This window comes from Drosophila erecta, unplaced genomic scaffold (assembly GCF_003286155.1).
Source record: "Drosophila erecta strain 14021-0224.00,06,07 unplaced genomic scaffold, DereRS2 tig00000126-arrow-pilon, whole genome shotgun sequence".
NCBI classification, from domain to species: Eukaryota; Metazoa; Arthropoda; class Insecta; order Diptera; family Drosophilidae; genus Drosophila; species Drosophila erecta.
Genome location: NW_020825209.1, coordinates 16,100,445 through 16,128,266, shown reverse-complemented (window position 1 = coordinate 16,128,266; position 27,822 = coordinate 16,100,445). Strand labels below are relative to the sequence as shown.

At 43.2% G+C, this 27,822-nt stretch overlaps 2 protein-coding genes across 4 annotated transcripts in view; one reads left to right on the top strand and one right to left on the bottom strand.

The window, feature by feature from the left end:
• LOC6549971 (chaoptin) overlaps window positions 1-22,071 on the bottom strand; it is a 50,243-nt gene extending 28,172 nt beyond the window's left edge. Inside the window, exon 1 of the mRNA XM_001978708.3 lies at window positions 22,032-22,071. The gene's annotated coding sequence lies outside the window, so the exon portion shown is untranslated. The remainder of the gene's footprint in view (window positions 1-22,031) is intronic.
• Window positions 156-27,753, top strand: LOC6549968 (protein folded gastrulation). Of its 3 annotated transcripts, XM_001978705.3 has the most exons (4): window positions 156-235; window positions 1,113-1,677; window positions 11,282-11,425; window positions 24,735-27,753. In XM_001978705.3, the coding sequence occupies exon 4, from the start codon at window positions 24,777-24,779 to the stop codon at window positions 26,973-26,975; it is 2,199 nt and encodes a 732-aa protein (XP_001978741.1). In that variant the 5' UTR covers window positions 156-235; window positions 1,113-1,677; window positions 11,282-11,425; window positions 24,735-24,776; the 3' UTR covers window positions 26,976-27,753. The 3 variants fall into 3 exon arrangements, with proteins under 3 accessions (XP_001978741.1, XP_026837478.1, XP_026837479.1); XM_026981677.1 differs by lacking the exons at window positions 156-235; window positions 1,113-1,677; window positions 11,282-11,425 and adding an exon at window positions 18,571-18,880; XM_026981678.1 differs by lacking the exons at window positions 156-235; window positions 1,113-1,677; window positions 11,282-11,425 and adding an exon at window positions 24,375-24,390.
• Window positions 27,754-27,822: the final 69 nt, after the last annotated feature.

Genomic DNA, 27,822 nt, shown 5'->3' with positions numbered 1-27,822 from the left:
AGCGCGGCTTAAGCGCGCTCTTCGAAGAGAGTTTTATTTGCTTCTCTTGACAAAGATCATTGCCGACATGTACATATGTATATACAAGTACATGCATATATTTATATCTGAACACTGACAATCCTCTCTCGTACTCTCTGCCTGTGAGGGCGACTGCGGCGACGACGTCGACGCCGGCCACGCGTTTTGAAGCCGCTTCTCATTCAAAAAACAACTGTGAACGTGATCGGTAACGGTGCGTGCTCTCTTTTCCGCCTCTGCAGTCTCTTTGCGAAAAGAACTTGGTATAAGTGAGGGGGGAAGAAAGCGGAGGAAAGTCACCAGCAATACCAAATGAAAAAACAACAATATTTCGTTTCGATTGAATTTGTAACATAAATTTATATTTAAGAGACATGTGCAATCGGCCAAAACGTGCGCATTTAACTCAGAAGCAAACAAATAGCATGGGAAATCTGAAGTTTTACTATATCTTCTGATTCCCGGTAGAAATGTGTCCCCTTAAAAAAAATTTCGAACGTTTTTTCGTGTACTTTTCGGTTTTATTTATTCTTCTTTTTTTTGGCCCCTTTTTATTTTTTCTAAATTTGACCCGATTTCCATTTGGATTTGAACGAGAACCTAAACTCTAAAACAAAACGAAAACAAAACAAAACATACGATTGCATATCTGTGAAAGGAAACAGGAAAAAGAGAACGAGCCAAGTGAAAAAAAAGTAAAATAAAATACATACTACGGAGGCGTGTATTAATATACTATACTTTTGTGTATATACTACATTGTGAAACAGTTGTTGTTGTGCTATTGTTGTCGGCTTTACAGCAACAGGCGTCCGATAATTTATAATCTTAAAAATATATGCGCCCTGTGCATATAGATTCGCCTATGTGCACTGAAAAAACCGGGATCAATTTAAAAAGACACACATAATAATCACAAGACCTCAATGAAAGTTTCATATTGATATTCTTAGGCATAAAAGTGGTAAACAAGTGTCTATTCCGCAATCTAAGTTGTTTTCGGTGCACGTGGGACTAATCTATTCTATTGATTTTTATTCAATACTTGTTTAAAAAAATAATTCCCTCTTTGTTTTTTTTCTTCCCAACAGTGTGTTACAATAGATACCTTTTGAAGTCGATTTTTGTAGTGTTTTTTTTTGTGTGCGCAAAAGTCTTTGTGAATGAAATAATACATGTGATACAGTCGGAGAAGTAAAATAGATAAATCGAAAAAATTGAATAATAAACAGTTGGTTGTCCTAATGAGAGTAACAATAATAAATGCAGTGACAAAAGTCGATTCAACCAACTGCAGCGAAAAATGAAAGGCAACCAGCGACGGGAAAACTTAAAGCAACTGAAAAAAATTTAGTATCTAATAAAGAAGTTTAAACTGGCTCTAACCAGCAAGCAACCGGGCTAGCAACCAACAAAAATATAAAATTCTTTAAAAACCAAACTAAAAAAACTCAACCGCCATCAAAACGAAATTCAAAACGAGCCAATTTGTGGTGTTTATTATTTATTTATATGCTAATTTATTTTTACAACAACTTGGTATTAACCCACAATCAAACAACAACAAAGCCGGGGAAGGAAAAAAGAAGAAGCAAAGAAAGGCAAAAGCAGCGCACCTTCTTTGACGTCTTTGTTTTGGGATATAAAACAGCAAAAGTAAGTGGATTGTATGTATTTTTGTTTAAACTTTATGTGTGTTTTATAATTCCCATCGAATTCATTGCCTTCCGCTGCGAAACTTGTTTTTTAATGCAAATTCAATTGAAGCGAAATCTTTACAGCTCTGCAAGTTCGGATCTCGGATCTCGGACCTCGGACCCGAAACCCACAGTATCCCTCACGTTCCCGGTCCTCCGCATTATCCTTGCACATTATGTGCTCGAATGTGCTCTCGGAATGTCTTATTTTCGTGGGCTTATCCTCGGGGATTTTCCGGGCTCACGCCCGATGCTGACCTTCTGACTCTGCGGACGTGGGAAATCTAGCCATTCTGCAGATGCAGGCTGACTCTTGGGATCTTTAGTGACCAAATCGCGAGGTATTTAGTCGAATGCTTTTTGGAATTGGGCGTTTCCTTGCTTTTGTGGAACAGCTTTTAGGCGTCCAAATGGATTCAACCTGGCTGAGTTCGGGTTAATGTCACTATGTATAATCTCCCTTAAATCTTTAAAAAAAAAAACTGATAAATAACACAAATAGTTCGAAACACTTATAGGTCAAGCAATAGCCACGCAAACCTTTGCCAACCTGATCAAGTTTTGTACTAGCTATTGCAAAAAGTAATTTCATGTAATGTATGATAGCCCTAGTGTCATCATACAACCAAAACTTCAAGCTGGTCAAGTACACCGAATTCGAGGGGCATTAGGTGTCTTATGTCTTATCTGGGTTCGCTCTCAAACATTTGCCAAACAAGTGAGTTCACGAATTTGTTTATAGAGATGAGCTCTATGGTCCCTGGTAATGGACAATGATGATAATGCCGATGAAGTCACGTGGTAACCCTATCAGCGCCGAAGTGGCAAAGTGATCACTTCCGCTGGACGTAGAATACATTGTGGCTTAAAATGGAAAACTAAGAGCGAACCATGAACGAATTTCGGAACCAAATTTCAGTCCCGCATGAAAGTGTAACCAAGTTAATTGCATTTAACCGACTGTCCAAAAAATAAAGAGTTGGAAGGGTGGCAAAGCACTCGAGTGGCTGGGAAATTGTTGACATTCGGGTTGGAAATTGCACACTGAGAAAAATTTCAATATACTAAATAGTACATTCAATATACCCTGTACTCGTATTTTTTTTGGCGTGTGCGCCAACTGCGAAATGTTTTCTGTGCAGTACCAAAACGCCCACAAAATGCTCCAAAAGTCATTATCAGCTTTAGAAAGTGTTACAGACGCCACGAAAATCAAATTCCGGGGATTGTGATGGTACATGCTATGTAGTATGTATGTACGTACTATATACACATGCTTAGTTCGTGGGGATCTGCGCGGAGCCCAGAGTGACGGACTTTCCCCACTTGCCTCGACTATCAGATACCCGTCACTCAGCTGGTGAATTTTATCTTCTAAAATAATTAACCGATTCGAATTATAACTGCAGTTATCGTCTCCCGATGCCAATCAAGATCATATGTGTATGGATGTATGTATGTATTTCTAAAAGGGTCGGAAACCTTTCCTGTAACATACTTTTCCGCGAATTTAGTTTACCCTTTTACTCTGCGAGCATGCGACCTATGTGTTTGATACCCCCTCAGAGAACGTGCAATGAAATCAGCAACCGAAAAAAACGAATCTATCACGAAATTATTTTCGAGGCTCTTTAAGTGTGCTGTATATAGCCGTGGCTATATAGCCGTGGTAAAATTGATTCAGCTGCATCGGGGCAAACAGCATCGAATGGGCGATCCGTAGGGCAGTACGTGCCTGAGGGCCCAAAAACCGAAAACCAAATGCCGATGCCGATGCCGATATACGACCTCCGCTTACACGGAAAACTTGGGGAATGTTTGTTCTGGAATTTTCTGAATCTATTCCCCATTCTAGACCATGCTTTTGAGGGGATTCCAAGAAATCGGCTAATGCTCGAGTAGGAAGTTACGAACAAGTTCCTACCTGGAAGTTCTTAAATATATGGCGTAAAAGAGTGGTTGTAAAAAGTTCTGACCAGCTAGTAATTTTGACTAGCTAGTAATACAAAATAGAAATTTATGGATATGCAGAGCACAAGGACTGTGCAATCATATATAATGTGCAATACGTATAATAAATGGTAACTACACAGAGCAAAAGAGCTCCGAAGTAGAGGACATTGGCAGTCGTCGCATAAATACACATGCATATGCTAGCCATCTCGATATACGCTCTCATTTACATGAGTTCTGGTCCAGAAGTCGTGAAATTGCATTGTTTTCATATCTCATTTTGGGATCATTTCCACTTCCCCACTCATGGTATTCACTCAGTTATTCACCTGTTGAACCTGAGCTTGGGTGGCCCATGCTAATAAGGTAATACATATTCGCCGTTAGAGCGCGGAATCCGCCTGCTAGGCCCCGGCAGTAGCTTGCGACCCCCCTTTCGACTTTTGGCCCCATGTGCAGCGGCGCGTTTCCCCCTCCTCCGTCCCCTGAGTGGGTGAGTCCCCGCGTGGTTATTTAGGCATGAAGGCGGATGGATGAATTGGCGGACGAGGGGTGTAGCATGGGGTCTGCTTTTCGGGAAGAGCACGTTGGCTGAGTCATCGCCAAGTCACAAGCGTAGCATGCAGCGCGCTCGCCTGAAGCAGCCAAGCGTCAAAGTGTCGACGAACAGGTGCCTCAGCTCCAGATGGTGGGTAAAAGTGGGGCTGTGCGGGGGAGGGGGGTTGCGACCAAATGGGGGCGGCTGCTACTGGGGCAGAACCTGTTACGCCCTTTCGGTTGCCGCGGATGCACAGCGAAAAATACATTGCCGTCGTTTTTCGTCAGTAGCGTGTACATCTGAGTCTTCACAAGATCAGTGGCATTGCCAAGGAAAGCTTCGAATCTTGGGTATTGTGCCTGTCCTTGTGACCCAACGTGCCTCAAAGGAAATACGTCTCGAGTTTTGCAATCCTAAATAGCTATGATGTATAATATATGTTGCGCGCGTTGGTTTGCCACCGTGTACCTCTACATTGATCCTAAAGACGCGGCGCCTTTTAAATATCATAAATAACATATCGGAATATGTGATCGAACTCATTACAAAATACTGGATGTTCGTTAGAGTTGAGTGTTTTTTTGCGTGTGCGCTGGCCGTTGATGTTGCCGCTGTTTTTGTGCGGCTGATGTGGCGGCCGCAAGCGGAAGCAGCGCGGCTTGGGGCAGCGTCCATCGAGGCGGCTCCATCGGAATTGTAGCGACTACAACTGTGCGGACGCCAATGGATATAGCCGCAGGTGCACTGCCCCCAGCACTGTGTTGCTGTTGCTGTTGTTGCTGTTGCTGTTGCTGCTATTACAATGCGATTTTTTATTGTTCTTGTCCGTGGACAGTGCTCGTAATTTCCATCGCACGCCGCCGCCGTTCTTCTTTCTTTATGACGACTCTTTCTTCCGCTTCTCGATATAAGTCCGTTTCTGTTCCAGCTGAATGCGTCGCTGCTACTTCCGCTTACAGTTCTTTTTTATTACACTTTATTACACATTTTATATTCCGTTTTGATTTCCATTTACACTGCGCTCCCTCTGTGTTTTGTTTTGGCCAAATGATTTAATCATTCCCCGCGTGTGGGGAGCACCGCGATGTGGAGAACCGTGAGGAGAGCGAAAGATGGCCAAGAGCCATGAAAATAGACGCAAGTTAAGCTTTGCCAGACGAAATAGTCACTGGCACTCCGTTAACCTGTTTGGAAAATTAGCTTCAAATGGGCAGTAATGGGTTATCAACTGGAAAAGAATATTTAACGAAGATCTTGAAACTTTAGCATGTTGCGTGATTCGTTTTTGTTTGTGTTGCAAACCTAGAGATTTTCGCTGAAGGTAATCAAAAAAGGGAGAAATTGGGTGGGACTAACTAAATCATAAAGGTTAGTATTGAAGACTTCAAAATGTTTCCAAAAGCCAGTATACGTCAAAAGTCACATTTAATGGTGTACCAGTTACCACAACATTTTCCACACTTAAATTTTTGTAGTTGTTACTCGTTCAGTAAGAGGGTATACTAGATTCGATTATGTATGTACACATGGATTGAGATAGATATATCGAGATTGCAGGAACTAAGAGCTAGAGAGCTGGAATTCAATAAGCAGATTTTAGAAAGGTCTTCGTAGTGGAAGTTTCTTTTAAAACTTTGCGAGAAATGGTTGAAATTAAAAGTTTTTCAGCAATTAATGTAACCGCCACTAGGAAACAGGCGCTTCCACCTCGCACCACCTCTAGATGAGTAATGGGTATACACTTAGTCGAGGTGTGCAATAAGGCGCGATCTCAGTTATCGAGATGGGATAAAAGTGACGGTGGCACCTGAAACCCTAAACATTCCTGATATCAGATTTTGTGAAGATTATTAGTAACATAAACATTAGGTAATAATTTTAAATAATTTAGTCTGTTTCATTTTCTATTATTTGTTGCTATTGCGCCCGACTCTCTCGGTGCTCATCGTCACTACGTGGACTGCCGTCCACAGTGATGGTAAAATAAAATACATATGCATATTACGTTTCCCAACAATACAAAACGTCTCTCAGTCACCGGCCAGTTTCCATTATACTTACAAAGTTATTACAAAAGTGTTTTACCCAATTGATTATTCCTAATAGCAGACGTCATTTTACGTTACGTACACGTATATCAGTTTTACCTGAATACAACGAGTAAGTAATCCCAAAATAAATACAATTAAAAACCGTTTATTTGTGTTATTGATGTCAATGGAGGAAAACCTCTTATTTATTTATCGTTTGTCATCTTAGTTAGGGATTTTGAGCAAGACAGCTTCTTCATTTCGGAGGATGTCACGATTCATCTGTTTTCCCCCTTTTCAAAGACCCTTCAGCAAGGTTTTCCCTTGCTAGTTCTCCATTTGGCATGTTTCCCGGGTTGTCGCATTTAGAACTCTGACAATTTTGTCTGTAGTTTTTCGTGCATCCACTCCCTCCCACTGGTTTTTCTCCCCTTTCCCCATTTTCCCCATTTTATGTTCGAGCACGGCAAGTGTGAAAGCATATGTTTTGATAATGCTATCGTTGTGCTCCAGGCCCAGGGCCTACAATTCGGCTTCTGGATTTTTGCAGCGGCGGAAGCTGAATGGGCGGGGGCGTGGCAGGTGAGAGGTGGCCAGGGGCGTGGGTTGATGGAATGCAAAGCATTTGCATGGCAAGTTTTTGGATTCGCGCGAAATGAAAACGCGTGTTTGCCAGCGACTCCATGTTGCTGATACTCTTGGTGTTGCCACCGTGGGTGTGATGCTGATGCGGCTGTGTAATTTTTGGCGTTCGTTACAGCTGTTTGCGGTGGCCAGAAGATGTTTTGGTTGAAAATTCCCGTTCGGTTTTTGGCATTTTTTCCCGCACTTCTGTATTATATTTTGCCGTATTTTTTTCCACTTTTTGTTATGGGTCTTTTTGTTTATGCTAGCATGTTGCCGCCGTGTTGTTAAGGTTGCTGTTGCTATAGTTTATTATGCAGAATGTTGCGATTTTGGTGTTTTCCGGGTTTAAGCAAACAAACACCATAAGCCCACAAGATGATTAACGAATAAACCATTAAATATTAACTTTGTCGAGCCGTGAACTACAAATTCACAATTATCCAGAAGAAAAGAAAATGTATGCATTAATATAATTTAAACGTGGTCTCATTTTAATCAAAAAACTGCTTAGGACACATTTTGGGATGTACTTGGTTTTCTTGATGACCGAAAACCCCACATATAGTGATTAATAACCGGGAAAAGGGGTTGAATTTCACGAACTCCGAACGCAAATTTCTGTAGAACTTTCTTCTTTCCTTGTGGGGCGTCTTTGTGTAGCTGGGCGTCGATGCTGCAGCTGTGCATGCTGCAGAGCGTGGCATGATCAATTACTCGGCCACATGACCGACTGACAGACAACCAGATCTGGCAACAATAGGTCCCGGAACACAAAACACAAAACACGAAAGTCGAAACACGAAACTCGAAACACTTGCAGCAGCCGTACCAGCGAATTGCATTGTATTGTACGGGTGTATGCGCTGCAAAATCATGTGAGAAGTGTATTAAAATTGTTGCGACAGCGAATTGCAAGCTAGCAGTTTCCAGTGGCCCTCGGAAGTGCGCCCTCCCAGAAGCCCCCTGGCCACCACCCCCGGTGGCACCCACGCCAATGCCTGAGAATGCAGCGCGGGGTCAAAGTTTACAGCAGCTGCATCAGTTGTTGCTGATGTCGCTGTTGCTGGTGCAGCAGCAAATCTTGTTTGCTGTATGTGGCATCTTCTAGAGCGGATTCCCATGAACCGTAGGCGCCCTCAGCTGGCGGAGCAGTGGAAGGGGTCATGTGACCACGAGTGCTGTCTTGCCGCAGATACAGATGTACAGTACCAGAACGAAGCTGCATTCGAACATTTACAGCAGTTTTTGGAATTACTTTTCAAAAATAGCCGCATGATTAACCTCATCATTGGGAATTTGGAAACTTGTCTCTGACTTCAAAGACCTATTTAACAGTTATTCATTGCGAAACGAAAAAAAGCTGCCTTTCGATAGTTCGATAGTGGTCTTCGATTACCGATTACTTACTAACAATTAGATACATGTTTTTCCGAGTGCACTGAGTACCATATACGTATATGTACACAGCACCAGCATGCGGAGTTGCAAGCTTCACCGCTGTCAATGTTTTGTAGTGCGAAGCAATTGAATTGATGCTGATGACTAAACGAGGCGCGCGGCAAATGGAAACTTGAATTCATGGGTGGCCGATCCCCCATCCCCCATCCCCCCCTCCTCATCCATTACCCCATGGCAACTGGCCAGAGGATCACGACCAGGCCCTTCGCGAACGTGAGACGCCAGATAAATCAGCACTGCAATAGATGCCTCATTGTTAGTTGCCCGCCGCGTCCAAAATCGCTGGGCTAATGAGCGGGCGAGCGGCAGGCGCTGCGCTCCAGCTGCAACATGTTGCTCGCGGCCAGCACGTCAGCGGCAACTGAAGCAACTGAAGCAACAACAGTGATAAGGCCAGCATAGAAAGTTTAATGACTTTGGGTAACCGAACCGAGCCGAACAGAAAGCTATGCGAAGATGCGGAGGGCGATCTTCTTGGGCTAATCGAAATCGAAGCACAAATCAGGCAAACGCAAAGTCGCAAAAAGCCTGGAACGGTGCAAGCAATTGTATTAAGCGGTCTGCTGCACTGGGAGAAAAGAAGAATCAATCGGCTTGTGGATTCTTGTGATGGTACCGCAAGACTGCAAGGCTGCACAATTTATTAATTGAGCTGCAGTTTGCTGATTCCGCACGGGCTTTGAACAGAAATGTGTCTATGGAAAGCAAATTGCATCGCACTGTTGATAAAGATTGCTGCTGCAGCTCATCCTCCACCCCATCCCACCACTCCAAAGACTAGACTCCACCGACCACACAAGCTGACGATGATGAGCTTGTCTCCTTGTCATCGGCCGCTGTTCTTGTCTAGAATGCTGTTTTGAAGCCCACGGAGGTCACGACCTGCGCCGTACCTCACAGATAATTATCAAACTAGCAGCGGATCCGCGTTGATGTAAAGTAACACACCATCCAACAGGACCGCTACTAAGACTACTCTTATAAGCGTGCGAGGAGTCAATGGCTGATACAACTAGTTGCTCCGATTTACCTAGAACTAGAACCAGCTTAGATTAACTGAGTGCCATCCATTTACCCGTCCGAAAATTCGTCTTGGTCCCGATAAAATCGACCCCTTTTAGTATATGAATGCGGATTCGTTTGACGTCTTCTTAATTTGAGACACACTTCCACAGCAGCCCGCGCTCGCCCTGAAATTTTTGTGGTCGTTGAAGTTTTCATTGTTCATAAATGTTAACGGACTTAAAATGATTATCATTTATATGTCTTCGTCGCCAACTCGTTGCGATTGTTGTTATTGCAGTGTTCCCCGTTTTTATTGCCAGAAGAAAACAAGTAAAAAGATTGCGTTTAATTTAAGCATTTTTTGCATAAGCGCGAATTATGAACGGCACTAAAAACACGATGAAAAAACAAAATTAATAACAACGTCCGTCGATTGCAACAGGCGCTAATTTGATTTTTGTTGCTGGTACGGCGCCCCAGCAACTTGCAGCATTGCAGCAATTGTTGTTGCCCGTCTGGTGTTTTTTTTTTTTCTTTTTTTTGTTGTTGTCTGGAAGTTACATTTTGACATTTAAACTTGTTTTTGGCACTTGGCGGTATTTCTCACTCGCTTTATTTTTATTATCTTTCTTGATTTGCTCTTCGCTGGCTTTCTGGCGGCTTTCTGACTGCTTTCTTGATTGCTCGCTTGATTTCTGGACGAGTTTTAGCCCGGGCCCTACCACTCAACCCCAACCCCAACCCCAACCCCTCGCCTGGGGATCCCGCAACGCCCATGAAAACCATTAGCAAACACGATCTTGAATGTCTGGTGGGCCACATAGAAAATGCTTTGCCTCGATGCAAATTTCTGTTCACTTATTGAGCGGCTTATGCAAACATTTTGTGGAGGGGATGGATATGTTTTTGTTTCTGTTTCTGTTTCAGTTTCGATTTTGTTGTCTGATTCAACATCTGTAGGACACAATATCTTAGTGGAGGCTTAGCTGGAGTTTTCCTTGAAAATCAAAATGTCAAAGTTGTTTGATTTTCAAATCAGCAGCAAAGCAGGCTATCAGATACATCTGATGTGTTTGTACCATGCTGGTGATGAGCGTGTGAGCGAATTTTCATTGTGTTCAATGGATGCCACCGTAAAGACCATCACTGGGCTATATCGACTGCTGATTATATATATATAATATATTCATACAGTGTTGGCATCTGCTACATGAATTTCGTATCTATAGGCCAGTATTGCTTTCAGTGCTGAGCCATGAGTTTAAGAACATATTCTTTTCAGGAACTTGTGACGCAGTGTAGTCACGAGCGCACATTTCTAGTCCGCCCGCCATTCATCCGTATCTGTGGGATTGAAACGGACACATGGCGTTGCGGGAGGGTTTAAGAGGGCCTTCATTTTGATTGGGGTTCGGTTGGTTCATCGAGGCGTAGAATTAAACTGTTAAATTCAAACAATAACTGGATTTGTAACACCAAACACTGGCTCGCAATGAATTTAAGTTAGCTGGAAAATATTAAACAACTTAGGGGGCTTTAAGGCCGGCATTCTAGACATTCCTTTAATGTGTTTATTGCTCGTAGGCATTTTAATTTTTGTACAGGCTAAGAGTAGAGTAGCATTAAATAGCACTTTAATCTTCCGCTTTATTTATCCAACTCGCATAACTCATGTTGGTCTTAAAAGTCTAGACTTAATGAATTATTTCTATTTAAAGCAAACAACTTATTTACTTATCGATTTCCGGATGTTGTGTTCGTATTCCCAAACTTAAGCTCTGTGAATTCGTTTCAATGTCAAATACTTTCTTTAATGCGCCATTTGAGACTTCCTGTTAACAAATCCCATTCTTTATTCTTTCATGTTTCATATTGCTTATCACAAAAATAGGGCACAATGTAACATTAAATTCAATTTAATTAAATTAAATTCTGCCTCTTTTTTATTGCAGAATTACCCCTGCTCACATCCAAATCATACAAAACGAGAAGAATTGACATTTTGCTAAAATATTGTCTGCGCGATTGTAAAGACCTTTTTTCACTGCGGCTCGGCCACTTCACATGTCATTTGGCTTTATGTGGCCAGACTTGGGGTGAGTATTGGCTTTTATAGCCGAAAAACGTATTATTTAATAGGACCGAGCAGGTCTATAACTTTTCGTAAAAGCCCCTCACGATTATGTTTGGGACACTTCATCGAATAATTACGGTTTATATTCGATTGATAATTAAGTGATTAACCTTTGACAATGACAAGTTTTGGGTATTTTTTTTTTTGATTTTGACTGACAGCGCTATATTTTTAATAAGTAATTCTAGTAATACCTTTCAAATACAGTAGACCACTGATATTTTTTGCAGAGCCTTTCGTACTTATCGTTTTAAAGTTACTTTACTCTTCAATAAGCCGCAAAAAAGAGTAGTTAACTTATTGGTTTTGGTTAGATTGCATTTTTGCGCATATTTTCCACCTGATATACTTTCTGCCATAAATCACAAAGAGGAACAATTTCGCGGGTGCTTACTTTAATTGATTAAACACAACTGTTTACGACTTCTGCTGAAAATGCAGTATGGCCAGTCCGAATTTCCTCTCATTTTTATAGTAACACTCGCTATTGGCAGGCGGTATTACTTAGACCCGAATTAAAATTTGAATATTACAATAGTTTGGCACTTCATTCAGTTGGGTGTACGTATGTCTTCATCGGCATTGATGTCTTGGAAAACTAACAGAGTTAAGAAATAATATCAATTTAAATAAATATTTACATTAGTACTGTACACCAAATTCTACATAGGGAATCGAGGGTCTTTGCTGGAAAATTCTTAATTGCTCCAAAATATATTCCTCTTCGGTTCCCATCGCGATGCTGATGTTTTTTTTTATCACAAGGCCCATAAATTGTGGGAGCTCCAAAAGTTCGGTGTGCATTAAAATTGGCAATGTTGTTGCTATCGTTGGTGTTGCTGTTACCGCACATTGTATAAAAGTTGCAAAATCCAAATTAATGAATACGTCTAGTTGGCAAGCATCGTTCGTGCTGGTTCAATAACATTTTCATTGCGTTGACATAATTTTAATTAAAATAAAATCGAAAACAAGTCCCAGCATATTGGGTGCAAACACGCAATGAATATAAAGAGATCGCTGAGTCTCGTAAAAATTCGCGAACCGGGTTAACCCAGGCAAATAAAAACCAGGAGGGTCGCGATTTACATGCGAATCGCACTGGCCAGGGCTGCATGTCTGATGTGACCAATTTTAGTAGCAAAATCACCGTAAAAGAACTGGAAAGATGATTGTTGCCGTCTCTCTCTCTCTCTCTCTCTCGCTACTCGATTCCTGCCGGCTCTTTCTCAGACTTTAATTTAAACCCGGAAGCGATAAGAACAGCTAACGAAAACGCCAAGATAACTGACCGTGCACCAAAAGTCCCATTTATAATATATTATATGGGAAAAGTGAGCAAAATGAAGAACGAGCGCTTATCTCTTTCATCTTACATACTGCCGTCTCTTTCTGGTGTCCCTGCTCTTGGTCTTGAGAAGATTGCATCGCAAGAACTGCGATGAAAAAACACAAAATCAGCGAAAATGCGTATAAGTGAATCCACTAAATGTTATAGGTCAGCATACACACATATGTGAAATTGCATTTATATATTGTACATATGTATATTATGTTCTATAATCCTTTCCTGGTTATAGATTCGAACAAATATCTTATCCATAATTACAGGCTTAAGCGTAGTTATGTGATTACGTTTCGAAAATCGGTACTTACTGATAATGGCAACATGATGATTGGAGATAAAAAGTATGTCCAATGCAAGATCGGCTAGACTCTAAAGTTGTACATACACGTATATACATATGTACATGAAATCTGACGCTTAGTTATAAAGTCGGGCCATTAAGATTACTCAAAGTAGTAAGATATGGCTAAATATAGGGGTGTGAAATGTTCAAGAGAACAACATGTTGAGCGAGTAATAGACAACATTTTAATATCAATCTGTGTCACTGTGTCAGCTTTTTAACGTTGCTATAAAACACTGTAAGATGTCTCAATGCGTCACAGAATCGTAGATAATATTTTTAAGGGCCCCAAAAATCACTGGCAAATATACGTTTAATCTTTTGCACACTACCATTAAATTAATCTGTTGAACCTCGCTGGGCTTCGAACACATACAACCGCATAATCAATTTCAGTTTGGGTAATGTTCTCGCATTTTGTCTCGGGCTCAGTCGATTTAATGCAATAACAATACAAATTATTTATCAATTAAGCTGTTACATTTAATTTAATTCAATTTAATACTGTTCATATATGTATGTATGTATGTGCCAATAAAAAGCACAAAAAAGCACAAGCTGGAGTTCTTGCCACGAAAATTTATGCGAAAAGTTCAATTGCGTTCAAAATGTGAATAATTCGAGGTTGTTGTTCTGGCTGCCTGCTATCAATGCGACCGATGTATTTTGAGAATTTTCTCATGAATTTTGCATGTGACAATTTATTTATTTATTGATTTACTTTGCATCCAGCAGTGGAACGAAACCGCGAGCTTTGCCCATCCTGTAAATTGGCTTGGGCATTGCAGATACATAGATACGCCGATATATGTATAGGTACACATCTACATTCAGTGATACTGTACGCACGGCGAGATGGTTCTCACACTCACACTAACGTCCACATCCATTTTCGTTTTCATTTCCATTCGAAACGTGTCAAAGGTGTTGGCAATTTCGCAGTCAATTGGCATTAATTGAGTGTGAACACAAAAATATTTTTGTAAATTGTCGGGGCGGGGTCGAGGGTTAGGAATGCGCCGCGACCTCTTGGGGCAGCTACCGATGTTGTTGGTGTTGATGTTGCTTTTGTTGTTAGCACGCCCGTTGTTACCGCAAATGTGCCGCGCAATATGCAAATTGATTTGCCGAACAATTCATTTAAAAATGCGTTGCATAAGCCGCAAAGCTGAAGCCCGCAAAACACAAAACAGAACAAAACAGCAGCCAAAAGCGAAATGAAGTCCCAAAAAGACTGATGGAAATTGCCAAAATTGTTTGCAAAGCCGAGCAAAAAGTTGTTAGCCAATTGAAAAGGCAGATCGGACCCCTTTTCCAAATGAATTAATAGTTTTCATGATGTCTCTACCAAATTCATGCCCACAGGGATATTTGTAGCTTTTCGGTGGTATTTCTCAAAAAGGAGTTTAAAGTTATAGCTAACTTTATTTTTGACACGCTTCTGACGTTATCATCATTATCGGATATTTGGGAACTCACTGAACATTTTAACATAATATATTAGGTCCAAAAAAGGCAGTTGCACAGTTCGATAAATAAACTGAAAACAATCCAGATATTTAATCTTCCAACGCCGTGTTAAGTTAACAATGAATGGCTTAAGTAACTGCAATTACTTGCAGCAATTAACTAACAGGATTTTAATCATTTAAAAAATGTAAATATATTACCCCAGCCCTGCCGAAAGCGATACCATTTGGGATTGTCATGCAATCAGGGGTCTTTCACTGTGCTTTGCATTCAGCTGAGAATATCAACGCGAAGCGGTTCATTTGCACCATCATCGCCCTTTTTCGGGCACTGCGGAGTTTAAAATATCCAAAATATGCAAACGGACGGGCCAAATACCGTTTCAAAATCTGTTTTCCCATTCAACTCACATGGCCAGTTAATTTGGCAATTTTTCTATGTTTACACGACGTCGCTCACGGAGGCAAAACGGCGAAAACCCGAAAATTCAAACAATGAAATATGGCACAAATAAAGGTTGGCCTTGAATTGCGCGCCACATACGCGAAAAGAAACAAATCAGCTACGACGAATACGTAAATAAATAATAAACAATTGTTTTCTTTTCCCCCTTTTCAGCCCCATTCAGCCCCATTCAGCCCCCATTTATTTATTTTTTATTTATCCGCCGTTGATTGGCCCTCTCGAACTCAGTGCTCGTTGGGAGTTATATAAAAATACTACGACTAAACTAAAAAACACAATTGATAAAACTGCAGCAATCGCATTTCGTAAAAATCGAATTCCATTAAATTCCCTTTCGGATTTTCGTTTCGATAACATAACGTTCCATTTTCATTCAAATGGTTGGATTGCCAATAGTTTTCAAATTAAATTTATTCATTTTGAGGCTACACAATGAGCTTTTTCAAGCTTTGAGTATTTTTCATTCGTAATATTGGGTTACAATGAGAAAGGTATTCCTCAACCTTTTTCCCTTTTTAGGAGCCAACAATTTTTCTTTTTTGTTTTAATGTAAGTACATTATACACAATTATACACAATAAAAAGGCGATGTCTCAGAGTAAATGTAGTATGCATAAAACCAAACATAATGTTAAAATTTTAGAAAATTGGACTTGGCTCAACTATTGTTTCCGCAGTTCTTAATGCCACATATTATTGTGCACAAGACCCTGACTTTTGATGAAAGTACACACTCAGTACAAGAGAATGTGTTTTGCCCAGAGCCAACAATTAATTCGGTTTGAAATGAGCTGTGTTTTGTCGTTTAACGATTATTGAAACTACATCTACTAATTGGGTCTGGTCTGGTCTGGTCTGCTATTTGATGTGGTCATTCGTCACGCCGTCACAGAGATAGAGGGTGATGATTGATTCGGCTTGGCGTTTGTCATTGAATGTTCGGCACATAGCCTAGACTCTTTTTGGGAAGGGGTGTATGCCTAGAAAACAAGGAAGCCCATTGTGTGGCAGAGCAGTTGCAGCACTTACCATGCAGACGTGCAATGTCAATGACAAGTTCTGACCTTAGATATTTTTTGGAACACGAAAACCCCCAGCGGACCCCATATTTGCTTTTTGCATCCTCTTTCCCGGTTCTTGACTCACTGCAGTTAGGTGGGTACCCCTACACTTTCTTTAGTCGATTTCTCACGTTACCTTTATACGTTCTTAATTTGATGAAGAACTGCTAGAGCTGCTATAGTGCAATGATATGTACAAATATTCCGAATTGGAATTCCTAACAAAAGTTGAATTTTCATTTGATATACTTTTATTTTGTTCGTTACTCGTAGAGTGAAAGGGATAAACTAGATTCGTTAAAAATATGTATCAGGTAGAATGAAGCGAAGCGACCCCTTAAGCATATATGTATATTCTCGACCAGGATGAATAGCCAAGTCGATCTATTCATGTCCGTCTGTCCGTCAGCCTGTATGTCTGCTTGTCCGTATGAACGTTGATATAACGGACTAAAATCTGGAAAGCTAAAATAAAGATTGCAGTATGCTTTAAAAGATTGCCGCCCAAATGTATCACGCCCACTCGACTATAGCGAATAAATAAATAAATATAGGGAATCTATATAGGATAACTCTGTCCATTGGCGTAAATAAATAAGTAAATTAAATGATGATTTACTGTACTAAAAGTAAAAATGTGCCACTTTTGTAGTATAACTTAACATTATTTGGTCGGACGCACACTGTACACGGCTCATATGTACATTTTGCATGGGAAAAGAGAGTAAATAATAAAATGGAACAGTTTGAACTGAATCCCGGATTGTTTTCTCAGTGTTGTTTGTTTCACATACACTTGTTGCTGCTTCTGTTTGCCGCTGCCTTAGTTCTTTCTGCTATTTGTGCATTGTCTGCCAACTGTAGATGCACCTATCAGAATCTGATTATGTGTATAGTATATTTTCCCATCCACAGAGTTTGGGCAGACAACAACTGGCAGTGAAGCGTGTCGTTTTGATAAGCCACAGAGCACAAGCTATCTAGCAGATACAGATGAATAGCGAGCTCAAGAAAGCAAAGCCATAAATACAGATATAGAGCTATGTTTTGGCTGACGATCGGCGCTGATCTTGTAATTGTTGCTCATCGGTTGCCGCGAAAACGATGTCGACATTCGGACGTTAATTGTATTGCAAGCACGGGTTATTTTTTTCTTTTCCATTTTTATATTGTGGTGCCAGAGCGAAAGCTTCGAGATCGGAGTGATCATTCACTTTCAGCGAACGGCGAAAAGAATCCAATTGCTGCCAAGAGAGATTGTGTTCAAGGGATCGGTTTATGGAGTGGTGCTGAGGTGTGGGGGAATCAGGTGTTGGGGACGGCTATATTCATTGACCTAGGTTGTGGATGTATTTGTTTGAGTTTCGCTTGGGTCTTTGATTTTTTGAGTGCTCTTTTTTCAACACTGATGAGACTTTGAAATGCTAAAAGGCTCAACTAGTTAATGCAGTTCACTTGATCGTGATTAGTCATTTATTACATTATTTGTTAGGAATTATGAACTAAAAATGCCCTGCATTTGCCACCCAGAGCATTTTGCATTCAAATAAAGATGAACTTTAAGCAAATATGTACATACGAGTACACTATCGACTATCAGTGTTGAAGCAGCCTGAAATATAGTGACTTATCTCTATTCTTTGAAGCATATAAGTAAAGTAACTTAGAATGACCTACTAATTTTACTTTATTCATACTAGTTTGCCAGCTTAGTCGACAACCAATTACTGTGTTGGGTCTCACCTTGGTTGCATCATACCATCGGCCCGTTATCAGGAATTTGCCTTGACCAGTAAAGAAAAACAGCAGAGAAGTGGTGAGAGAGATATACCGAGTGAGAGATGGAGAGAAAGAGAGAGAGAGAGAGAGAGAGAGAGAGACAGATAGAGACAGAAAGAGAGGGGGCGAGAGAGAGACTGCAATTTCATGGCCAAGTTTGTGTACCTTGTGATTGCTCGCTGCTATCAGCAGAAGATATTTGCGGATGCGTCTTTGCGATCTTTGGCGCCCGCACTTTGACGCAAGGACGTTCTTATCGATTCCATGGGCTTCTCTCTGCCTCGCTCCGTCTCGTTCTGTCTCGCTCGAACAGTATCTTCAAGCTGCTGGGCAGGTAGGTAGGGAGGGGAGAGCCGGATGCGGTGTTCTACCTGTCCTCAGGATCAAAACAAACAAGTGTGGAAAAGATTTACCGCCAAATGGCCAGGGCACAGATATACAGATACTAGTTGAGGCGCAGTTACAGATACTGATACAGCTGCATTAACAGATTCAGATACTTTTCCATTGTGGGTTCTCGGCTCTTTGGTTCTTTATATTGCGTAAGTTTATCTCCAGCGTGCTCTTCGTATCTCTCACACAAGAATATCGTTTTATCTACGTATCTCTGTGCCTTTGCATCTGCTGTGTGTGCTCGCTACTCTCGGCCAAGATTTTGTTTTGGTTTCGCTGTGATTTTTCTTGTATTTTCCACTCAGTCTGTATTCAGATCTTCAGCTATTCAAGTCGCTAAAATCTGGTTTTTGTGTGCGTTTTTTTTTAAGTGATATATTGTGAATGGCCGGATAATTTGACCAAACCGAACTAATTGGCAATTTTTATAAAAGATTTAGGAAAACAACCAGAAGAAAAAGCCGTTTCCTTCAAGTGTTGTGCAAAAAATCGTGAGTAAGAAAGTGAAAGAAGTGCGAAAATCATTCATCATCATCTTAAGTTTTTTTAGTTTCACGCGTAAGTACCTAGCCAAATCAATAAGGGCAAAGAGCAATAACTGCCAATCGTCTACAAAACTATTTGCGTCATCCAAAGCGGGAACCCAAACTATATCCATACCCCAATACATAGTACACATATAGCCCCACCTCCCGAGTCCCGAAAATCGGCGGTAAAGCGATTCATATATCAGACTTAGGCGAGGGCAACAAATTAGACTCACTCACGATTCTTGGTAGCCACTAATCGCTACTTATGCTAATGCCCTTCCAGACTTTCCGGAGGGGGTCACGTATTTGTGGGGGCCAAAGATTATGTCGTTGGGAAATGTTAAGACACTGCGGGGAAATGCATAATTTGGACATATTTACGGGGATTCCGCGGACCGCCTTCGACATGTCAAAATGGCTTTTGAGAAAATTTAGAAGATTAATATTTCCAAAGGAATCTTATGAACAAGAATACTTGGCTTTCGGAAGAATCTTACATATTTCGATACATATATTTGTAGCTTTCTTGCAACTTGCAGAACGGACAATGAAGTAATCGATTTTTAAATATATTTTTTGCCCTATCATCACTGAACGAGTTGATATCTCAGTTTAATCGCTAGACATTTTCTTTCTACTATTTTGATTCAATTTTTTATTTGCTCAAAATGAATCTATTTTGACCAACTCCAGGTAAAAGCCAAGATAAGGGTAAATCCATCCACAATGGAAATTTCGGTTAGCACATTATTCACTTTTGGGCCATATAATACTTGATCAGGTTCACGATCTATGTCCGTTCGTCTTCGCGTGAAAGTTGACATCTCGGGAACTATGAGAGTTTGAAAGCAGATATTAACCATGAAGGTTTTAGCGGTTATACGTTAGCAAACTGTGGTTCCCAACAACGCTAGAATCTGGTTAGTTCTAAACCTCCGTGGTCTTGCACTCAGTAACAGGTATATAACAGTTCTGCCTCATTTTTAAAAAGTTTAAAATTAGACTTGGTTTTCCAATTTCCATCACCGGCAACGTTCAATCCCGATTTTGTTCTGCTGCTTGTTTGTAAACGCTTATTTTGCTGTGTTACTTACTTCCCTTTGGGACTTTCAATTTATTGGGATCAAGTTTCGTGCCTCTCTTGCCGTTCTGGGGGTTTGAGGTCTTCGGGTCTTATGGGACTTAGGCCACCGAAATATACATACAATCGATTCGAGCGCGAATGCGTTTTTATGAATTCGGCACGCGTCTGCGTGCGCATTTCAGTCAGCTGCGTGTTTGTGGCCTGTGCCAGACCGTAGAACCCCCGACTTTCCTGTATCTGCAAGACTGTAGCCGCCGCACCCACACCCCAAACCGAGGCAAAGACAAAAAAACCAAAACCAAAAAAAAAATTAAGAAAAACACAATCGCACGACGGTGTCGTAAACAATTTTCAGTAGGACGACTTCATGTTGATCGTTAGTTGTCGATCTGGGCGCGTGTGCCCCCAATTGTATTAGCTATTGAGAACTGAGTTGTTATAGATGTGTGTTATCACTGAGTTTTGCTTTCGGCCGATGGTTTCGCAACTGCGAACTGATCCTGCCCCTTTGCGGCCACCTGCTGCGCAGTGGAAAACTAATTGCGTTTCTCACGCCCGATTTTCACACGCATCTCGGTTTGTTTGGAAATCAATTTACGACCTTAATAGTTTATGATGGGAAGGAAAAGCCCCTGAACATGCTGGGGAAATTGGCGTGTGAAGTGCTTGGGCACGTATTGCCTGTCGATTATGGGACGGAATCGCGCTTTTCATTTGCCAGCTTGCGGGGAGGGCGACAGAAGTTGGCAAACGAGATTCGCAATTGCACAAACGGCATCGATTGTCCGCGGTGCGGATAATGGAACTATGGAATTCGCAGCAATTACCCCAGAAGATGATGTCAGCATGCAGATTTCATTCCAGCGATAGGGCCAAGTGATCTCATGCGAGTGCCTGCAGCTTCTGAGTTGCCTTACAGCATTCGGCTCGAATTCAATTTCAGGTTAGGGCTAACGGTGCTCAAGTGCCTAACCAAGAGACAAAGGAGAAAATAAACAACAGAATCGGAAAAACTAATAGCCTCGGTAGCGAGAAAACCCGTCCGTTGCTTTGGACCACCTTTTGGCAGCCCAGCCAAGAGAGAGTGTCTGTGCACTTGGACACTTTTGAAGTGCAAGCCAACTTTGGAACTTCAAAGCAGTGTGTTTATTGAGTTCGATAATAGTAATAGTCATGATTAGTAGCCTGAACGTGTTTGATTGCATGTTGGACTTAGATCGGGTCACAAAGCGGCGCAACTTGTTGCATGGAATGGAAAAGGTGCCACCTATTTTTCCAAGTGTAGCTGTTGCCTTCGAGCCGGCAGTTAAGCGGCAATAAAAACTAAATGACACCACCGCGAACCACTTTGTGTCGCTGTTGCCTTCTGTTGCTGCTTTGTTGTTGCTACTGCGACCACTTGTTGCGCATCAGCAACATCGACGACAGCAAAGCAACAGCAGCAGCAGCACTTGTGCTTCACTTCTACTCGATTCGTTACGTTGCAGTTTGCATGTTCAGTCTTTAACCAGCCACCGAAAATGCGGCGTGGAAAATCGAGCACAATAATTGTCCGACACTGTAAAAAGTGTCCACGTGCGTGGGCAATGCAAAAGACACAGGGAGTCGGATGGCCGATACTCTACTCCTACATTCGAAATCGTATAATTCTTGGCCGACATTGACACAGTCGGCTGCATTTTAAGACATTCCAGTGGACGCATTTGCAGACACGTTTGTAGGCACTTGCGGCTAATTGAACCACTTTCCAGCAACTGCCTATTGAATCGCTGCAAGGAGTTATCGAAGTGATCAGAAATGATGCAAGTGACCTGCCACTTAGCGGTGGTTTGAAGCCTGTACTTTTGAAATATTCATTGCGCTTAGGGGTAAAATATTCGGAATAATAATATTTTTAAGCTGTACCCAAATGGACAATTGCACATATTTACCTATCTCTATGTATTTAGAGTAAGCTTAATTGGTAGTGCATTAAAGAAGCACAGCTAAAAACTTAAACACACCAACTATTTACATTCTGGCCTTTCTAAGTTGTTCGTCGTGAGTGTTGTGTTGCCTGAATGTTGTGTTCGAGACATGCTGTTTGCGCACTCACCTTTTTATTAGGACAGGAAGCCAACAAAGTGTTCTGTAAAGAAGAAAATATAATTTAATACCGGAGATATAGAATATTTGCTGGAAGGAGTGTGGAAAATCATTAAACAAAGTTTATCAGACACTGGCTTTTAAAGGAACTTTTGCAATCTTAGCCCCTTTTGGAAATTAAGATCTGACCTAAAGCCGATTTCATATCTCGGTGATAGTATATGTGTGTCAAGAGTCAAGGCGAATCTGGGCGGGAAGGGAATGGAGGGCGGAGCAGGAAAAACGTGTTCGTTGGCTGGCAAATGAAAAAGGGGACAGGACGCGCTTTCCGAAAAAGTCAAAATCCGTGGGCTCCTGGGCACGCACTCGTTCTGCTACGCAGCTGCGGGAAATCTAGGATGACTGTGCGTGTTTGCCAGGATACGGAACCAGGATGCGGAATGCGGAATGCGGGATTGAATCATTGAATCGAATTGAATACGTGTCGGCACGAAGCAGCAGGGCCCAACACCGAATTTTACGTGTTGCTGTTTTGTATTAGCAAGATGTCAATGTATGTTTGCGGAATTATGTACAAACAGCAGACACATCCATATCCACATGTCGATATGTCCTTTTTTATCTCTATCTCCATGTCCGCGTTAAAGGCATCAAATGTTGTCCGAATCAACGAGCAACGAACAACGAAAAAAGAGCCAAATAACGGGAACGGGAAGAGAGCGTCCCAAAATTGACATCAGTTGCTGATTTTTAATTAAAAATTTGCGACGTGTGAAGTTGATTTCAATTTGGGCCCCGCCAAACTGACAGATGAACTGATATAGGAAGCTCAACTGGGCGCTGATGCGAAGCCCCCTGGATGTTCCGATGTTTAGGACATGGAAGATGGAATGTCCGACCCTTCACGTCCGTTTGCTGACCGCAGAGGAAGGGGCCTGCGGGGGGCTTTCTAGTGGGTTTCTGTGAGGAGCTTCGAGAGGATTTCCGGCGGTTCCAGTAGGGAGTTTTTGTGGACACACAACGGGCAAATCGGGGGTTCTGGGCGTTCTGGGGGTTTTTACGGGACTCTCGTGGACGAAATAACAGTTGATGCCTGCTGACAGCCTTGAACAGCAGTCATCACATGTCCACCGAATGGTGGCAGCCAGTGCCAGCGGTGGATTCCATAGGATCCATCGCTTTTCCGGGCCTTCATAAATATAGATTAGCAAATCGAAACAGCAAATAGAGCGACACATTACATTATTGGGCGGATAGCGAGAGATGGGATAAGCCAGGCAATATGAACTCTCAAGGTAACCAGCATGACTATTCATGGCACCAGTCCAGATGTAATGACACCTATTCTGATTCGACCGTATCCCAGTCGTCAAATATTGCATTCAACATATAGCGTTAAATGCATTAATACAATTTAAATGCAATTTAAAATAGTGTAGGCTTTTCATGTCTTGCTTTCGGCACCACTAGAATTTGGTCGCTATACTGGGAGGTTTGCTTCTTATGCATTCTTGATATGCATTCACGTGCAGGTGCCTCCTCCACAATCTTCGACTGCTGCGGGTGTCAAAGTCATTGGCTTATATAACACCGTTACACTAGTGACATTAGGCTTATCGGGCAGGCCCGACTGCCCAAACAACCACTATCTACTAGGTACTTGACATTCAGCAGCGGGTTCCGAGGGAAAGATGAGAGTTCCGCTGATGACGGCTGCCGGCTGACGGCTGACGGCTTTTACGACCGATACGCGACCCAGAGACACCGACACACACGCACTTTCCCACTTTCCCACTCCACAGGGCTATTAACAAGTAGTAATGACAAGAGCAGCAGCAGCAGCAGCAGCAGCCATAAACCCAGTGCAACAGTTAGAAAAGTCGCGCGATTGGAGAGCCACACACTTGAACTCATAAATTCAAAGAACCCCGATAACCCACATGTATATATACCCTATAAATATATGTACATGCGTGCGCCCTGTCGCTGTCCTGCTCTGGCCGCCGCCGTCTCGCTCCCGCCGTCGTGTTGAGGGAAAGCCCTGGTGCGAGCTGATGAATGCCGCCCGGGACTTCGACGTGTGCGCTGGAGGCAAGTGCAGCAGCCAAAGTTGCAGTTGCAAGAGCATCTGCATAGCGGGAGAACAGCAACAAACATGGGCAGGAGCAACCAAGTGACCAGCACGTGCAGCAGTACCCGCATCACCCTACAGCTGCGGCGACAGCAGCAACAAGTTGTTGCAGTTGCGCATACTGCTGTTGCTGTTGCTGTTGCTGCTGCTGCTGCTGATGACGATGACGAACAACATGGTAGCATGGTGACATGGTAACATGGTGACTGATGTGCAACACGCCGTGTGACTGTCCTTGGTGAGCAGTGGAACCGCTGACATGACCAATTCGGAAACAGCGAGAAGCGGGCAAAACTTCTCCCACGCGGTTCGCTGAGATACATACATGCCACATTTGCATTTCCATTTCCCCGATGAATATTGTAAATTCCTAGGGCCTTAAATCGGTTGGAGAAAAGGCGGATCCAGCGGTTTACTGTGTATCTATAAGCTATTGGCACAAGCAAGGGAAAATAGAAAAATAGAAATAGCACAAAAAGTGCGTTCTACCCACTTGTTCCACTGTTTATCAGGGAGGTCCACCCCTTCAACCAATTTCCTTTCACCTATTTCATGTATGCCTACCTTCTTTGTGTTTTCCAGCGCTTGCCAGGAGTAAGCGATCGATCGATCGGTGCCGAGAAGATGGCTGCGCCAAACTGTCTGCTGGCGGTCCTGGCGCTCACGGTTTTCCTGGGGGCCAACAACGCACTGCCCATCACCTCGCGCCCCATCGAGGGCAATGTGCAGCGGATGGTGTGGGAGGACTGGGTGAACCTGGACCCGGAGCAGAGAAACCTCACCAAGGAGAAGAAGATAACCGCCAAGTCGATATTCACTCTGCCGTTTCGCCACTGTCCGCAGGGTCACACGCTGTTCAACCAGCTGTGCATCCCGCAGTCGAACATTGATCCCACGGATCTGGTCAAGCAGGAACTCATCCTGGCCGGTGGCTCCAACGGCAATCCCCCACCGCCCCCTATTGGAGATTACGACTACGGGGATGACGAGGAGAGCGATGAAATCGTGTACGATCTGTCGGTCATACCAACGGCCATGCAGGATGGCTTACCGCCCAGCGTTGGCGACGGCGACCAAGCCCTGCCCAGCGAGGACGCACCACTGAAGTTCAACATTTTTGAGAAGAAGTTCCCCACGGGCACGGGTGAGTCCGAGGAGCTGCCCCTGCCGCCGGACACGGTGGCTGCAACATATGCCCAAAACATCAGTACCACAGCAGAAACACTAACTAGCACAGCGCCCACGTCAACGACGCCTGTTGCCATACCGGCTGTGCCTTCGGGAGAGGCCAGTAACCGCATTTCCGGCGGCGACTTGCTGGCGGCCCCCAGTGATGCCTTCGCCACATCGACAACACTTACCATGGCCAGCAGCAACTCCACCAGCAGCCAAGTGGAGGCCATTCTGCTGCCGGCGGATCAGGCGCTCGATGGCTCTCCGCACCTGGTGACCAGTTCCCTCATCGACAATGACAGCGATGACTCTACCACTCTGCCAGTGAATGGATTCAACGCGGAGGCGGATCTGGCCCAGCTGCTCAAGGTCGACGCCTTTTTGCCGGCCTACGATGGCAGCATTGAGTTGTTGCCGCCGCTTTTCAGTCATCGCAAGGCAGCGCCGCCATTGAGCGCGGACCAGGATGTAAACACCAAACAGGCGGTTGCGGCTGCGGCTGCGGAGCAGGTGGGAACGGAGCTGGAAGAGGGGGAGGTGACCGCTACGGAAATTGTGCCTAGCGAGGAGGAGGAGTATACCACAGAGGCGGCGACAACGGTTGCGGAGGCGTCAATGGATACTTCGCCTGCCAGCTCCGCCTCCACCTCCACCTCCACCGTTGTCCCATCACTGGCACATCCGCCAAAAGAACCCGAGATAGATGAACGTGAAAACCGCCTGGTCTTGATAAAATCGAAAGTGCAACCGGTTCAGTTAACGACAACAACATCGGCCACAGCAACAGCAACAACTGCAGCTGATGTTGCTGATTCGAGCTCCTCCACTGACCGGTTTCACTATCAGCATTTTGTCGAAGATGCCGCCGCCAGCAGCACCACGACGGCGACACCAGAACCAAGCAGCACCAGCAGCACAGCCGGCGAGCCGATGGAGCAGCCCGATATGCCGGCGAGTGACAATGACAATTTAATGACAAATACAATTGGCGGCCGCGGCGACGAGGATGATGATGGGGGCCATAAGGCCAGCAGTGAAATGGATGTCCAACAGGAACTGCGGCTCATTAACGAGCTGGTAAAGGGCAAGCAGCGAAAGCAGCATCAGAAGCAGCAGCTCGAGCCAACCAGCACAGAAGCAACTTCGGCGGCAACATCAACGTCCAGTGAGGACTCCACCGCCACCACAGCACTGGCATACACAAATTGGTCAAAGGTGATGCCCCAATTGGGCCAGAGCACGTCTGAGTCAGCCGCCACCGCGGGGACAGCTGCAACTTCGAGCCAGGTTAATGAAAGCAGTTCGACAGCATCGTCAGCATCGTCAGCAGCAACAGCAGCAACAGAAGTAAAACATTTAAGTATTACTAATCGTAGCAATAGAAATAGTAAAATAATTAGAGTAGATCAGTTTGCCGATCAGCCGGAGGGAACTGCCGCAGCTGCGGAATCAGCAGCAGCCGCCGCCGCCGCCGCCGCCACGCCCCCCAACAGCAGCAGCGACCAAGACGGCTATACGCCCTTCTGGTGGCTACCGAGTATTGGGTGGCGTCTGGACCGCCAGCTGGATGGGAGAGGCGAGGATCAGTCGCTCTTGCTGCGGTTCTTCAGCACTTTTGGGGGCAGCAACGCAGCAGCAACCACACGCTAATAGCAACAGCGCAGCAGCAGCAGCAGCAGCAGCAGCAGCAACTCCTGGCTCTGGCCAGCGATTAGAGCCACAGGAAGTAGCTGGGTGCCGTGTAGTCTAGTGCAGCATAGTGTCGTGTTAGCAACAGCGTTTCAATGGCCTGTTGAAGTTTGTTCACAGTTGTCTCACCTTTACACTCTTTCCCTTTCTGAGTAAATATTTATTATGTTTTAATGTTTTAATCGAGTGTCAATTGTACATAGCATGTCCGAAACACTTACTTGCTACTTAGCAACCACTTTTTCTTTTTTTTTGCCTTGGCGTTATGTCATACTTTATTTTTGTGTTATTGCAACTGCTTTCTTTTTAAGTTGTTGATTTAATTTTAGGGAAACTTTTTTTTACATTACAATAGTTTTATATGTGAGTGCTGCTGTCGTTGTTGCGAGCCTTAGCAATATTTAATTGTGATTACTTAGGCATATGAATGGATCGCTAGGCTTAAGAAATCGTATTGTATACCCAGAATCTATCGATGTATCTTTTTTTTTACTACTATTATTACCTTTGTAACTCAATATATTTATATATGTGCGCACAATCTGAGCATTTGTTGTGGCTGCCTCAGTGTACATACATAAGTGCAGAAAACGTTCAAATCCAAGCATTTTTAAACGCATCTACCGAATCAACACGTGTATCTATACCTAGCATGTAAGCGCAACAGTTACGCTAACCATTGTAAACACAAATCGAAACTAAAGCCTAAAAAATAGTGTAATGCATGTATATATTTATAGAAAATGCGTTTCGATCCATTAGCTTAAACGAATGGAATCGAATCGAACAGAAACGAAACGAAACGAAT